Source organism: Cydia fagiglandana, chromosome 1 (genome assembly GCF_963556715.1).
Source record: "Cydia fagiglandana chromosome 1, ilCydFagi1.1, whole genome shotgun sequence".
In the NCBI taxonomy this organism is placed as follows: domain Eukaryota; kingdom Metazoa; phylum Arthropoda; class Insecta; order Lepidoptera; family Tortricidae; genus Cydia; species Cydia fagiglandana.
This window is the reverse complement of record NC_085932.1, coordinates 9142705-9155421: the sequence shown is the minus strand read 5'-3', so window position 1 is coordinate 9155421 and position 12717 is coordinate 9142705. Positions and strand designations below refer to the sequence as shown.

Below are 12717 nucleotides of genomic sequence, written 5' to 3'. Positions count from 1 at the left end.
AGCTACCCATGTAACACTGTAAATACGTAGGTATTTATCCACAATGAAAATGTATTGATTGACATTGACTCCTCAGTTACACAGAAAGGTACAATATGTATTTATAATTTTATAACCTACCTGTAAATATTTCGTTGAAATTAGCTGAGTTTCATCCCGCCATCCTGACGCTCACACCAAAATCGGCCCCGTTATCTTGACATGTACTTACATGAAGTCAGCTAAAAGTATAAAATTAACCCATCCCGTAGTCGGGACAAAATGGTCCCTTTGTTTCCCATATAGTTTTAAATCATAATGTATTGTTTGTCACATTATTGATAATAATGTAAGCTAAATTTACTTTAATAATTTAATTGAATAATTGACATTGTACCTATCCTGATTAATAACTTGACATGTAATATTTAAAATATTATAAAATAAATGACTATGACTATGACTATGACTATTATCGTTAGTCATAAAACTGAAACCGTAAATTATCAGGATTTTCGTAAGGTTATTCTATAGATAGGTTAGGTTAGGTTAGTTTTATGGCAATCCTGAAAAGTTACGCGTTTCTGCGAAAAACCAATTATGACTAACGAAAATTCGGACAAACAATATATTATGACTATGCGGGCCACAGATAGAGATGGGTAGTGAGTAAATACTCACGGATAAATACCGAGTAAATACTCAGTATTTACTCAATTTACCCGTATTTACTCGTTTATACCCAAATTGGTGGGTATAAACTATTTAGAGTGCTGAAAGGGGCATATAAATTTGAAATATAGGTATATTTTGTAAGCCGCTACTGGATTACGTACTCAAAATTGTAAGAAATGTATTTTTAAGAGGGGCACTCCATACATGTAACTAATTGTCACAAAAAAAAATCTCAGAAACCACCAACATTTTGCACATCATTAAATGGGTCTTTAAAAATAACTGGAATGTTTCTAAGAACATTTTTGGATAAATTGAATATTTTTGGAAAAAAACCCATTCGAAAGGCCAAAATAATGTTTCCCTCTCTATAACTTTAGAACCAAAGTTCAGAAAAAATATGAAAACATATCGGGAGATTAGCCGCATAATAGAGTACAAAAAGCAATATTTTGAACATCATCGGTTGAGCCATTTTTGAGTTTTCTTTAAAAAACCCTTAATAAAAGGTCGTAAGTGCCGCGTAAACACGCACTTTTGCGCGACATGCACTTATCTAGAACATCGGTAGAATTTAAGTACTCATATTTTTAAAGTAAATACCTTCTTATTTAAAACATAATTGTTAACAAAATTTTCCTCTCACTAATAATTACCTTTTTTTCCTAAATTAAGCGTCCTCTATGCTTTTTATTTTATAGATATTGTTAATACACGTTAGCACTCTTCAACAAAAGACAATTTTGTTCTTTAATCTCACTTTTTGAATATTTTATAAGCAATCGTTTTTACCCACCTAAATGAGTAAATACGGGTATTTATCGGGTGCTTTGAGTAAATACCGAGTAAATACTCAGTATTTACTCACCCCTACCCATCTCTGGCTAGAACTGATGTAGAAGTGCATGATTGAAAGACTTAAGTGTCAGAGTAGTAGTACAGTTAACCGAGTTGATTCCTATAGAACTATGTCATAATGAATATAGGTATTTGTTTATTTTCTACGACAGTGCTGAATTGAGTGACGTATGTCACTCATAAATGTATATACTAATACCTATTAGTTAAAGCGACAAGGTTCTATAGTTGCCTTAGGAGAAGATGCTTAGGTAATAGTGAATAGTTTTCTAAGCGCAAACTATAAAATAGTTACAACTGTTACAAGTTGAAGTTGCTATTCAATTTTCACTAGGCGTACCTAATGTACCTATCTACATTTTGCGGCATATTGAAATTAAATTAAATATTGAAGTACTTAGATAATATGTAGACAATAATATAACGGAGCACACACTTAAAGGGCTCTACATCTCATTACCTACCTATTTGCAAATGTAGACAATTTTAGGGGCCTACTATATCAGATATATCTTACTTTTTGTAAGATATATCTGATATAGTAGGCCCCTAAAATTGTCTACATTTGCACCATGCTGCACATGTTTTAAAATTTTAAATGCATTTTCTGTGTTGCTCCAAGACAGTTGGCGGAACCGATTTAACGCGATATATCCGGATGACTGATATTATTGATACAATTCACCTTACGTGTGTGCATCTTTGTAAGAAAACCACAAGAGCATTGAAGTCAATGACTACGGTGTGTTAGTGTGCGTGCAGGTGAGATGAACGTGTAGAGCGGGACCGCGAGAGGCTCCGTCGCTCGCGCAGGTAGAGCCGCGGCCCGCGCCAGTACTGACACGCGCCCCGCGCGGCCGCGTTCCTTCGCACGGCCACTGTCCGCCTCTCGCCGCGTAAACAAGACCGTAACCGCAAAACACCTGTACTAAAACATAAACTAAGTGCAACTAGTGCAAGCAGTGCTCTGACAATCTAAGCGACCAGTGCCTCTCACCAAACATCGGATCGCGACAAGATAATTGCGCGAATGCCACGGTCCGCGGCCTACGCAGCCGGCGTCCCCTCCTCCGTTCATTCAAGGACCAATAGTTGTATTGAATATTGAACCCATGCCGCCTCAGCTCGCTTTCGCGTGTGCGCAATCTGTGCCGTTTTTGAGATGAATCACATAAACATCACACGGCCTCTCTGAGCTGATGACCGTCTGCGGATCGGCTCTAACGACAATGTCAATCAATCAAAATGGAGTTCAGTTCAACAAACAGAAACAGCAACAGCAACTAGGTAAACAGGGTCCGGAACCGGTCAACTTTCCACCGCGGTATCATCCGCCTCCGCCGTCCGCGGCCGGTCCCAAACTAGCCACTATTGACCCGTCCGCGAAGGAATTCAAACCTCCTTACGTGGGGAAACCTGTGGACCCCAATAAAATACAATATCCCCTAGGAGCTCAACCTGCTGCATATCCGGGGGGATCGATTCCCTTTTCGAAGTATCCCCAAGGATACCCGGTAGGGTACCCTCAAGCGCCGGGAGCTTTACGTGTGTTGCGACCCCCGGGAGAGGTGGTCACGAAGGCGATCGTGCACGAGCCCGGGCAGCCCACGGCACGCGCGCGCAGCGCGGACGATACCCAGCGCGTGCAGCGAAACCTCGAGGAGGAGCAGATCCACAGGAGATCAGCTGACATGCTCAAATTCACTAAGCGAGTGGAACCTGATGGTCCCCGAGCTTCGACGGACCAGCGGCGTCAAATTCAGACTCTTTTGGACGAGATAAAAGCATTGAAGGACGCTAACCGAAGACTGAGCGACGACAATCAGGAGCTTCGTGACTTGTGTTGTTTTTTAGATGATGATCGACAGAAAGGAAGAAAGTTAGCACGCGAATGGCAAAGATTCGGCAGATACACGGCGTCGGTTATGAGGCAGGAAGTTTCAGCGTATCAAAGCAAACTAAGGGAACTGGACGATAAACAGCAGGAACTGATAAGAGATAATTTAGAGTTAAAAGAGTTGTGCTTGTACTTGGACGAGGAGCGCGAGAGGAGCACATGTGTAAACTGCGGACGAGCGGCGGGCAGAGAGCGAGACGACGGCGATGGCAGCAGCAGCGGCACCAACGCCGAGGAGGTGCGCGCACTCGCCGCACCCGTCACGCACCCGCAGCTGGCCGAGCGCACGGTGCAGTACGTGCGCGACCTGGAGCAGAAGGTTCGACGATTGGAGGCAGAGAAAGGGGTCAACGGCGGCATCGGCGAGCGACCCGAAGCGGTTGTGCGCGCGTTGCAAGTGTTAGAAGTCAGAGAGCGAGTGGAGAGAGAAAGAAGGAGACCAGCTCCTGACTTAGACTCTGGTGAGCAAGCCCTCGTAAGAGAAATGTGCAATGTGGTATGGGGTAAGCTAGAAGACGCCCCACCACAAGCGCCTCCACGGTAAAAAAACCTACAGAAGTTATTAACTACTAAAGTTACTACAGTACAAATCAAATGTATACGCGAAATACTGTTACCCGCCGGAGTTCGATTGGAATCTGACTCTATCGAGGTCGCGGCGAGATCGGAGGGGTCTCGTGACCCACAGACAACAGATTGTAAGGTTGACCTTGTTTACTGAATGTAAGAGCGGTGGGATTTTGTTAATGAAAACGACGCGTGTGATGATGCTTGTCGAGATTAATAACAAATCTTATGAGAAACCGAAAAGTACAAATCTATAAATTGTGTTACAAAACTAGCAAGTGTTAAGTTATATTCATAAGTGTTCTTGAAGCTTAAATTTTCTATCGTGGATTCCTATTTCGCTACAGTAGATGACATATGCACCTATTTGTATTTGCTTAGCATTTTTTCTAGGTATGCGTACTAATTATTATAAGTGTGTGGATAGTACTTATTGCTTACTTATGTTAGCTATTGTATTTTAATATATTGGTTCTGTTAATTTAAAAATGAATGAGGCTAAAAAAATTTACACGGCTGACGACTTCTATTAATGGCCAGTCAATACCTTTCCTCTTAAATATTTTATATTTTTACCTGACTTTCCGAGTTAATTCAAGCTAATAATTCCAATATTTGCCTTGCCTTAGCCAGTATTTTCTAGATAAACCGTAAAGGTTACTAGGGGTAAGACGAACACTATGGAATAAATTTCATGAATTTGGGCTAATGAAAGTAGACAATATAAAATTCCGCAACATTAACAAAAAAATAACGTTTTGCAACACCGTGTAGGTACCTATATATAGGTAATACTTGAAAATTTCTTCTTTCACTTCGATACACATTAGTCGTGCGAATTTGACCTTTGATGTGTAAAACGATTTCTATGAAATATATCTTCAACAAAATTGTATGCAAGATTCGTATGCTATAGATGGTCAAGCAAATCTTGTCAGTAGAAAAAGGCGCGAAATTCAAATTTTCTATGAGACGCTATCCCTACGCGCCTACATTTTTCAAATTTCCCGCCTTTTTCTACTGACAAGATCTGCTTGACCAAGTTTATATGTGTGAACTGTAATCCCTTAGTATATACCTACCCCGCGTGACAAAATCGTACGAACTACCTACCCGTTCGCTTCAAGTTGGCCGTTACCTCCCGGCCCACTTCCCGGCTCTACCCCTCTCTAGAAACTCCAAATTAGTCGCTGGAAAAAACAAAATCACTCACATTTTTGGAAATAGATAGGTACTTTATGTTGCATATTCATATTGAGTATGAGTACCACAAAACAAATTTCCAAAACCTTTATGTAAAATTTCCAAAACCTCAATCTACAAAAAAATTTACTTAATCATCAAACCTGCTCACAAAATTTCACGAGTTTCGGTTTGGAATTGCGACCTGTAGATGAGAACATCCGGACGAAAACATTTTTGCAAACAAGCTGAAACGGAGACCTTCACAAACGCTTCGGTCAAGTGGCGATTTTCATTTAAAAAGTTTTAAATAAATCTCAGTTCAGCATTTATTAGCCCAAATCTAGCGTTCGTTTTGCCCCGATCAAAATATGTAATCAGACCCTTACATATTTTAAGACACTGTCAGAACTTTAGATATTTATTGCAACTGTCCTTATCAAATATGATAATGTTATTAATTTATTATTCAAATTATTAGTTGTGCCTAAATTTAATAAATTATTCGAGGTTTACTTTTTATTACGAGTTTCATTATGTTTACGAAACCTTGTGCCCGATTATAGAAGTATGGATTAACGTCTGCAGTCTGTAGGCTAACTTAACCGCACAGGCTCTCCATAGATTGATAGGTACTTTCAAATTGTGTTTTAATCTGAAATCCTGTTGTGTAATTCACACATCAAAATAAATCCTCCATCATAATAAGTACTTATAGAAATGGTCTTATTGGCAATATCAATCAGGGATATTCTCAAACCAACTTCAAAAAATATTTATCTTTATAGCCAATTTACATTTTGGGAGCAAAACTTTCTGGCCATCATGTTTACAAAAAAGTAACACTAGAAGTGGGGTTACCAGGTCGCATAGCCAATTAGTTCATTTTTGACCGACTTCAAAAAAAGGTGGTTATTGAACCAATTGACCACCAAAGATGTCTACTGACGCTAAAGCTTAATATCAACCTACGTACATTCCGACAAGTTTCATGATGACGCGCCGCGCACGTTATGCGTGGCGTTAAAGAAGTTAAAGGAGAATAGATTCGTTCTCTCTTCTCCAAGCCTTAAAAAAGATACCAGTCAAGAACATAATTATAAGATTTATTGTCGAAGCGTCTATTCCTTGGGCTGCGCCTCCTCGAGGAACTGCTTGCGGTGCAGCAGCCAGGAGTCGTCGTCGTCGCCCTCGTGCTCCGGGAACACCGGCAGCTGCTCGAAGCGCAGCACGTCCGTCTCCACGCTCTCGTTCGTCAGCGACGGGACGGAGTCGTGCACGGGCAGGGGCACCGCCTCCGGCGGCAGGAACTCCGCCATGTACGCCGTCACGTTGCGAGCCCGCCACACTGCTATTTTGCCTGGAATTGCGATATTGCTATGGGCGCCAGGAGAGTTACCGTTGTTATCAATTTGGGGTTAAACGATAATGAACGGTTTCGAAATAGGTTTATCGTATGTGGATGTTTTAGCTATCCGAACCCACTTTAGTCCCTAATATTTACCACGTCTCACTTAGCTCAATCCGGCTGCAGGTACATATATTTCATGGACTTTGTATGTAGACAGTTGAAATTTTCAGTGTGTTGTGTACTACTTTAGTACCTACATCATTACAAAATATCAAAACAAGATTTAAGGTTTAAAAGATACCTACTCGTAATTATGTTCTAAGAATATATCTAATTGTATCCTACAACGCATTAGTTACCTTAGGTTACCTACCTTTTGTTTCGTCAAATTCCTCCTCTTCCTCTTCCCCCATCGCCTCATCTTTATCCATTTTCTCTTCCTTTTCCTCCTCGCCCTCACCTAACTCTTCCAGCGCCGGATCCTTGATCAGCAAATAGAACCCGTGCTGCATACAGTTGGTGTCGAACACGAAGCAGCCCGGGCCCTTGGGTACGCCTTTGTACCAGGAACCGTGGAAGCGTACGCGAGGGTACAAGATCTGCCCAGGTCCCTCCATCCGGCCCTCGACCCAAGTGCCCATGAATTTGACTTGGTATTCATTGAACAAGTAGGTGCCGAGCCCGTGGCGTTTCCCTTTGAACCAAGCGCCCTCGTATATGTCTCCGTTGGGATAATAGTAGGCGCCGAAGCCTTGCTTATGATCGTACCGCCAGTCGCCCTCGTACCGCGATCCGTCCGGGTATATCATTGTACCGACGCCGTATTTCATCGCTCGACGCCATTCGCCTGAAGAAAATGTGAAGGCAAAGTGAAGGATGGCTGTAAGTTACTTTAACGTGTTGAATAGGAGTACAGTCAGCAGCAGAAGTCGCTATACACTCCAGGTGCTCAAAGAGAGGTAAACGTTTAAACTGTCAAAAAGTTGTTGGCTGTCATGGTAGTATTTACTTGTGAGCGCTCAACGTGTCACAAATATGTTAACAGTCGCTATTCATTAATTTCTACACTTACAACAAGTCATTGATACCTTAGCTGTCAAAAAACCAATGGTATCTAAGCGGTCAACGTGTCAAATATATCTGAACAATATGGAAAAATAGACTTTAAAACATACAAGTATGGTCGAATATTGAATAAAAGATAGCCATGCTAATTTCAGGTAAAGCGTTTTGACAATCATCGAAAGCAGTACAGTCTTGTCATCACATACATCTATCTCACGTTTTGCCCTTCAACCATTTGACAGGAGCCTCTCGGTCAACTTACTGCAAACTATTTCTTTTAACAGAATCGTCAAGACGAATGACACATAGCAAAAGCTAACTGAAGCCGAATTTAGACCCAATTGTCAAGGCACGTCGTGGTCTCAGTAACAGGCGTTTGCTTTTCAAAGCAGAGACCGCGGGTTCAAATCTCAGTCGTACGCACCTAGAGATTACAGCTTTTTGTTTTTTTTTGGATTTCATTTCTATTATTAATTTGTCTTCTGGTTTTATGTTAATTTCGCATTAGTTTATATATTTTTTGAAGATAATGTCACATGTAGCGTATGTACGACTTTCTATCAGGACGTTGTAGGTTTGAACCCGCAGTGGGCGTTACTTAGATTACTCCTGTGCGGAATGCCATTTGATATTTACTACTCAAAAATCACGTTTGTTGTATGGGAGCCCCACTTAAATCTTTATTTTATTCTGTTTTTAGTATTTCTTGTTACTTATAATAGCGTCAACAGAAATACATTATTTGTGAAAATTTGAACTGTCTAGCTATCACGGTTCCTGAGATACAGCCTGGTGACAGACGGACGGACGGACGGATGGATGGACAGACCCCTAAAAATGCTGGTTTCTTCGAAAACTGACTAAATTAAATTAAAGGATATGAAAACAATGCATTTTATTAATTTCAGACATCATGTTTTATAGTAACATTTATTGCTTAAGACCTACACAATCGATATCTAAATAGAAATAGTCTTAGTTTTATTTTTCAAAACGTTCGGGGTTCGATTCCCGAGCTGAGTACACATTTTTTTTAATGTATGAATGCAGTTTTTCGTGTTACTAAAATCGATGACATGATTCCTAAGAAGAGATCGGTGTATATCGTATAGTATCAGATTTTCCCATACTGGCCGATCTAAATGGGCCACCCTGTATAGTATATTTTACTACAATAAGTGGGCTAAATAAATATATTAACATAGGTATATAATATGATCAACGGTTTGGAAGAGCAGCTGCATATGACAGTTAAAATAAAAAAACCGATCATTCTAGTAGAACCTACTTATTTATTGTATAAGTTTGACACTTAACGATAAAATACTTCTTTAAGAAAGGAGGTGTCAATTCGTAGTGCTACAGTATTTATTTTAAAGTTAAACAGATAAAATGTTGATGCTTAGTTACCATTGAAATAACAACTGCTTAGCAACTGGTGGCACCCTGGCTGCTGACGTACGTGATTGGCAGTGCGTGTAGGTATTAATGACAGCAGCTTGAATTTGATTGCTTAGTTACCACTGACTTTTTAACCGTTATTGTCATTGTGATTAAATAAGGGTGTATGTGTTAAAGAAAAACTCAGAAGTTAAGGTATTTGTGACGAACTGAAAGCCTACGTGAAAATGACATCTTAGATGTCCTTATTTTTGTGACGATTGAAGTGTATATGTTTTCTTGGACACCTTGCCCGCTCAGGTATATCTGCTGCTGACTGTACTTAGGTTTCTAAAAAGTACCGAAATAAATGCTTTACTATTTGTTAGCATACCTTCGTACCGCGCTCCGTTCTTGAACACGTACAGGCCCTTGCCGTTGCGCTGTCCGCGGCAGTAGCAGCCGGTGTAGAAGTCGCCGTTGGGCAGCACGGCCCAGCCCTCGCCGTGCCGGTCGCCGTCTTGGTTACGTTGGCCTACGTATATCTGTCCAATAGACGGTTGTTAGTACCATAAGTACCTACTCAAGATTATTAGAACCTTTTTAGGGTTCCGTACCTCAAAAGGAAAAAAACGGAACCCTTATAGGATCACTCGTGCGTCTGTCTGCCTGTCACAGCCTATTTTCTCCGAAACTACTGGACCAATTAAGTTGAAATTTGGTACACATATGTAAGTTTGTGACCCAAAGACGGACATGTATCGTAAACAAATGAATTTTAAACATGGGGGCCACTTTTAGGGGGTAAATGAGAAAATCAAAAAATAACGTTTTTCAAACTATATCGTGTTGCATATCAAATGAAAGAGCTCAATGTGAGAATCTCAAACATATTTTTTTTATAATTTTAGAATAAACAGTTTTTGAAGTAATTCAAGAAAATAGATAATAAATGACCATTCCCCCCCTTTATCTCCGAAACTACTGGGTCTAAAATTTTGAAAAAAATACATAAAATAGGTCTTTACCCATAGACGACAGGAAAACCTATTAGAAATATGTAGTCAAGCGTGAGTCGGACCAATTGCTTAGTTTTTGATCCGACCCCTACGGGTTTTTTAAAGGCAATTCACTCGCGTTTCACATATATACATAAAATATATTGTTAAAAATTTAGTAATGTACGGAACCCTTGGAACGCGAGTCCGACTCGCACTTGGCCGGTTTTTTTAAATACCAACGACTAATCGAAACGTTGCTACTGTTGCTAGCTTACGTGACTGGTTCTTAGGTATTAATATGCTAAGTAATTAAATATATCAATTTAGGAAACTTAATGATACATGCTATGCATACCAATACATAGTTGCCTAGACTCTAGAGTATTAGATGTACATATATAGATATTGATAGAATTTTAATTAGACTTACTCCAATAGTGTCCTCATCTTCTCCCTTCTCACCTTTTTCTTCCTCCATTGATCTTGAATTATATTCAAACCTAAATTTATCACTTTGCAAGTTTATTGAAAGCTGTCAATTTGACTTTTGTGACAGATGCAAAATCGCTGGTTATTATACTTTTTTTTTTTTTTTTTAGATAGGGGTTATTAGGTTATTATACTTATTATAGACGGTCAAGCAAATCTTGTCAGTAGAAAAAGGCGCGAAATTCAAATTTTCTATGAGATGATATCCCTTCGCGCCTACATTTTTCAAATTTGCCGCCTTTTTCTACTGACAAGATCTGCTTGACCAACTATATTATACTACATGCTTACAAGATTCAGCCAGTGCTCATTTGAATTTTGTAAGAAAAAAATATTTTAATTTATTTATTTTAACCTTTTCACCACCATGTCAATGAAGTACAGTCAGCAGCAGAAGTTGCTAAGCGGCGAAGGTATTCAAAATGTTCTTGACGCGACTTTATTGTTAAGAAAATAAGAGTGTGTCAAGGTAATTTTGAACACCTCGCCCGCTTAGCTTCTTCTGACTTTACTAAAGTGTCATCAACACATGCCACAAACATACCTATTAATTATTTTACTCTTTGAACATACCACAAACTGCACACTGACTTTATAGCAAGTCAATGGCGGCGAAAAGGCGAGCAGAAATAGTTTTAAATTTAAATTGTATACTTAAATTGTATTGCTGATACAATAATTATATGCTATACTATCTTTATACTATAGATAAAAAATAGGTAAACCACTACAGGACATAAATATACTCCTAGCAGCTCACAATATGGTTATGGATGGGGAATGTTAATCAGTAATCACCTACAAAAATTAGTTGGACTATTATAATTGCCAAAAATGTTTTGAAGATCCCACTAATTTTAAGAGGCATAATTAAGAGTATAAACTCAGAAAGATTTCCGATCTCAAGTTTATTTACACAAGAATAAGGCTATTATTTATAACTAATCATACTCACTAGTAATGTAGTAACAACATGATACATGCGTCAAAGTTAAAATATGGCTATTTCAAACCACTTAGGAATAGTCATAGAACAAAACAAGTAGACAAGTAGCTTATTAATGCCAAAAGCAACTTAAAATAGTATAAAAATATGAAATTCTCTAATTATGTTGCCACAACATAAATTTATTACAATAATAATTAAGTTTGAGCGTTTGCTGGAGGATTGTTATTTGATGCAGCATTATTATTTTCAAAAGTATTCTTATTTTTCACCAAGTAAGCAGCCAGGTAGTTAATAGGATCCGGCGGACGCTCCTTGGCCAGCGCCGAGAGCCCCTGCAGTAGTATGGGAACCACAGTCTGGTCCAAGTATTGCCTTGTTGGTAATGCATTGAGATCTATGCGGGATTTCCGACTAGCATTGGTTTCTGGTTCTTTCTCCATTGCAATTATCTTCTGCAAGAAAAAGGGAAACAATATTAACATTTAATGTTAAAATAAAAAAAGGATTATTTTGGAGATAATCTTACACAGATCAACTACACACAAACTACAAGCTAAGCTTTTATAATCCTGTATGGGTTCTAGGTGACAATATACATAGATAACAAACACACAACTAAATGCCATTACATACTGGGACCTTGCTTTGTAGGATAGGAAAGGTCACCAGCTAGGCTAGGAGGCTGTTAGGAGTTAATAACATTCTAAACTGAATAATAAGACCTAGTAGTCGCAGGTATAGCTATACTAATATTATAAATATAAATCGTAGCTAGTAGCTTAACTACAGTAGTTTTTAAATTAAATTTTAAATTAATAATGGCATAATCTGTAATATAAAAATCTCTATGAACATAATGCGCTAACATGGAGTTACGGGGCAGGTTTATCCTAGTGTGATCCACTAAATCAATGTGAATGTAGCTGATTTAAAAATAAAATTTTACTTTACTAAATAATCTCTACATTTTTAATAATTTTATTAGGATTGCCTACAAGAACATTATCAACAAGGTTTTTATTGATTAATAGTAATAATAACTGTCACAGATACAAGAATAACTGAATTGAATTTGCTAATTATTGAGTAGTTTACAAAACAATAGTATTATGCTTCTAACCTTTACGGAATCCGGTATTTTGGGCGGAGGTTGCTCTTCTTTAACGGCTTCGCGATTCGCTTGCAAAGAAGTATCGGACATCGGTCGCAGTTAAATATTATACATACAATTACTGCAATATTTATAATTTTATTCTAAGTAGGACTACACTTGTTTAAAGCAAAATAAATTTTGTTGTTTGGCAGATCGCTTTCCTGCGTTACC

The 12717-nt window shown here is 38.7% G+C and overlaps 3 protein-coding genes across 3 annotated transcripts; 1 reads left to right on the top strand and 2 right to left on the bottom strand.

Moving 5' to 3' along the window:
* The first annotated feature begins 2228 nt into the window (after nt 1–2228).
* On the top strand, nt 2229–5680 carry LOC134680458 (coiled-coil domain-containing protein 85C-B). The gene has a single exon (XM_063539592.1). The coding sequence runs from the start codon at nt 2712–2714 to the stop codon at nt 3951–3953; it is 1242 nt and encodes a 413-aa protein (XP_063395662.1). The 5' UTR covers nt 2229–2711; the 3' UTR covers nt 3954–5680.
* Nucleotides 5681–6243: 563 nt separating this feature from the next.
* On the bottom strand, nt 6244–10523 carry LOC134670555 (radial spoke head 1 homolog). Its single transcript, XM_063528365.1, has 4 exons — nt 10386–10523; nt 9349–9499; nt 6883–7356; nt 6244–6518 (listed from the first exon to the last, which is right to left on the bottom strand). Exons 1-4 carry the CDS (start codon nt 10431–10433, stop codon nt 6280–6282), a joined length of 912 nt encoding a protein of 303 aa, XP_063384435.1. The 5' UTR covers nt 10434–10523; the 3' UTR covers nt 6244–6279.
* A 1030-nt stretch (nt 10524–11553) lies between these two features.
* On the bottom strand, nt 11554–12717 carry LOC134670546 (protein dpy-30 homolog). Its single transcript, XM_063528357.1, has 2 exons — nt 12514–12717; nt 11554–11845 (listed from the first exon to the last, which is right to left on the bottom strand). The coding sequence occupies exons 1-2, from the start codon at nt 12592–12594 to the stop codon at nt 11588–11590; spliced, it is 339 nt and encodes a 112-aa protein (XP_063384427.1). The 5' UTR covers nt 12595–12717; the 3' UTR covers nt 11554–11587.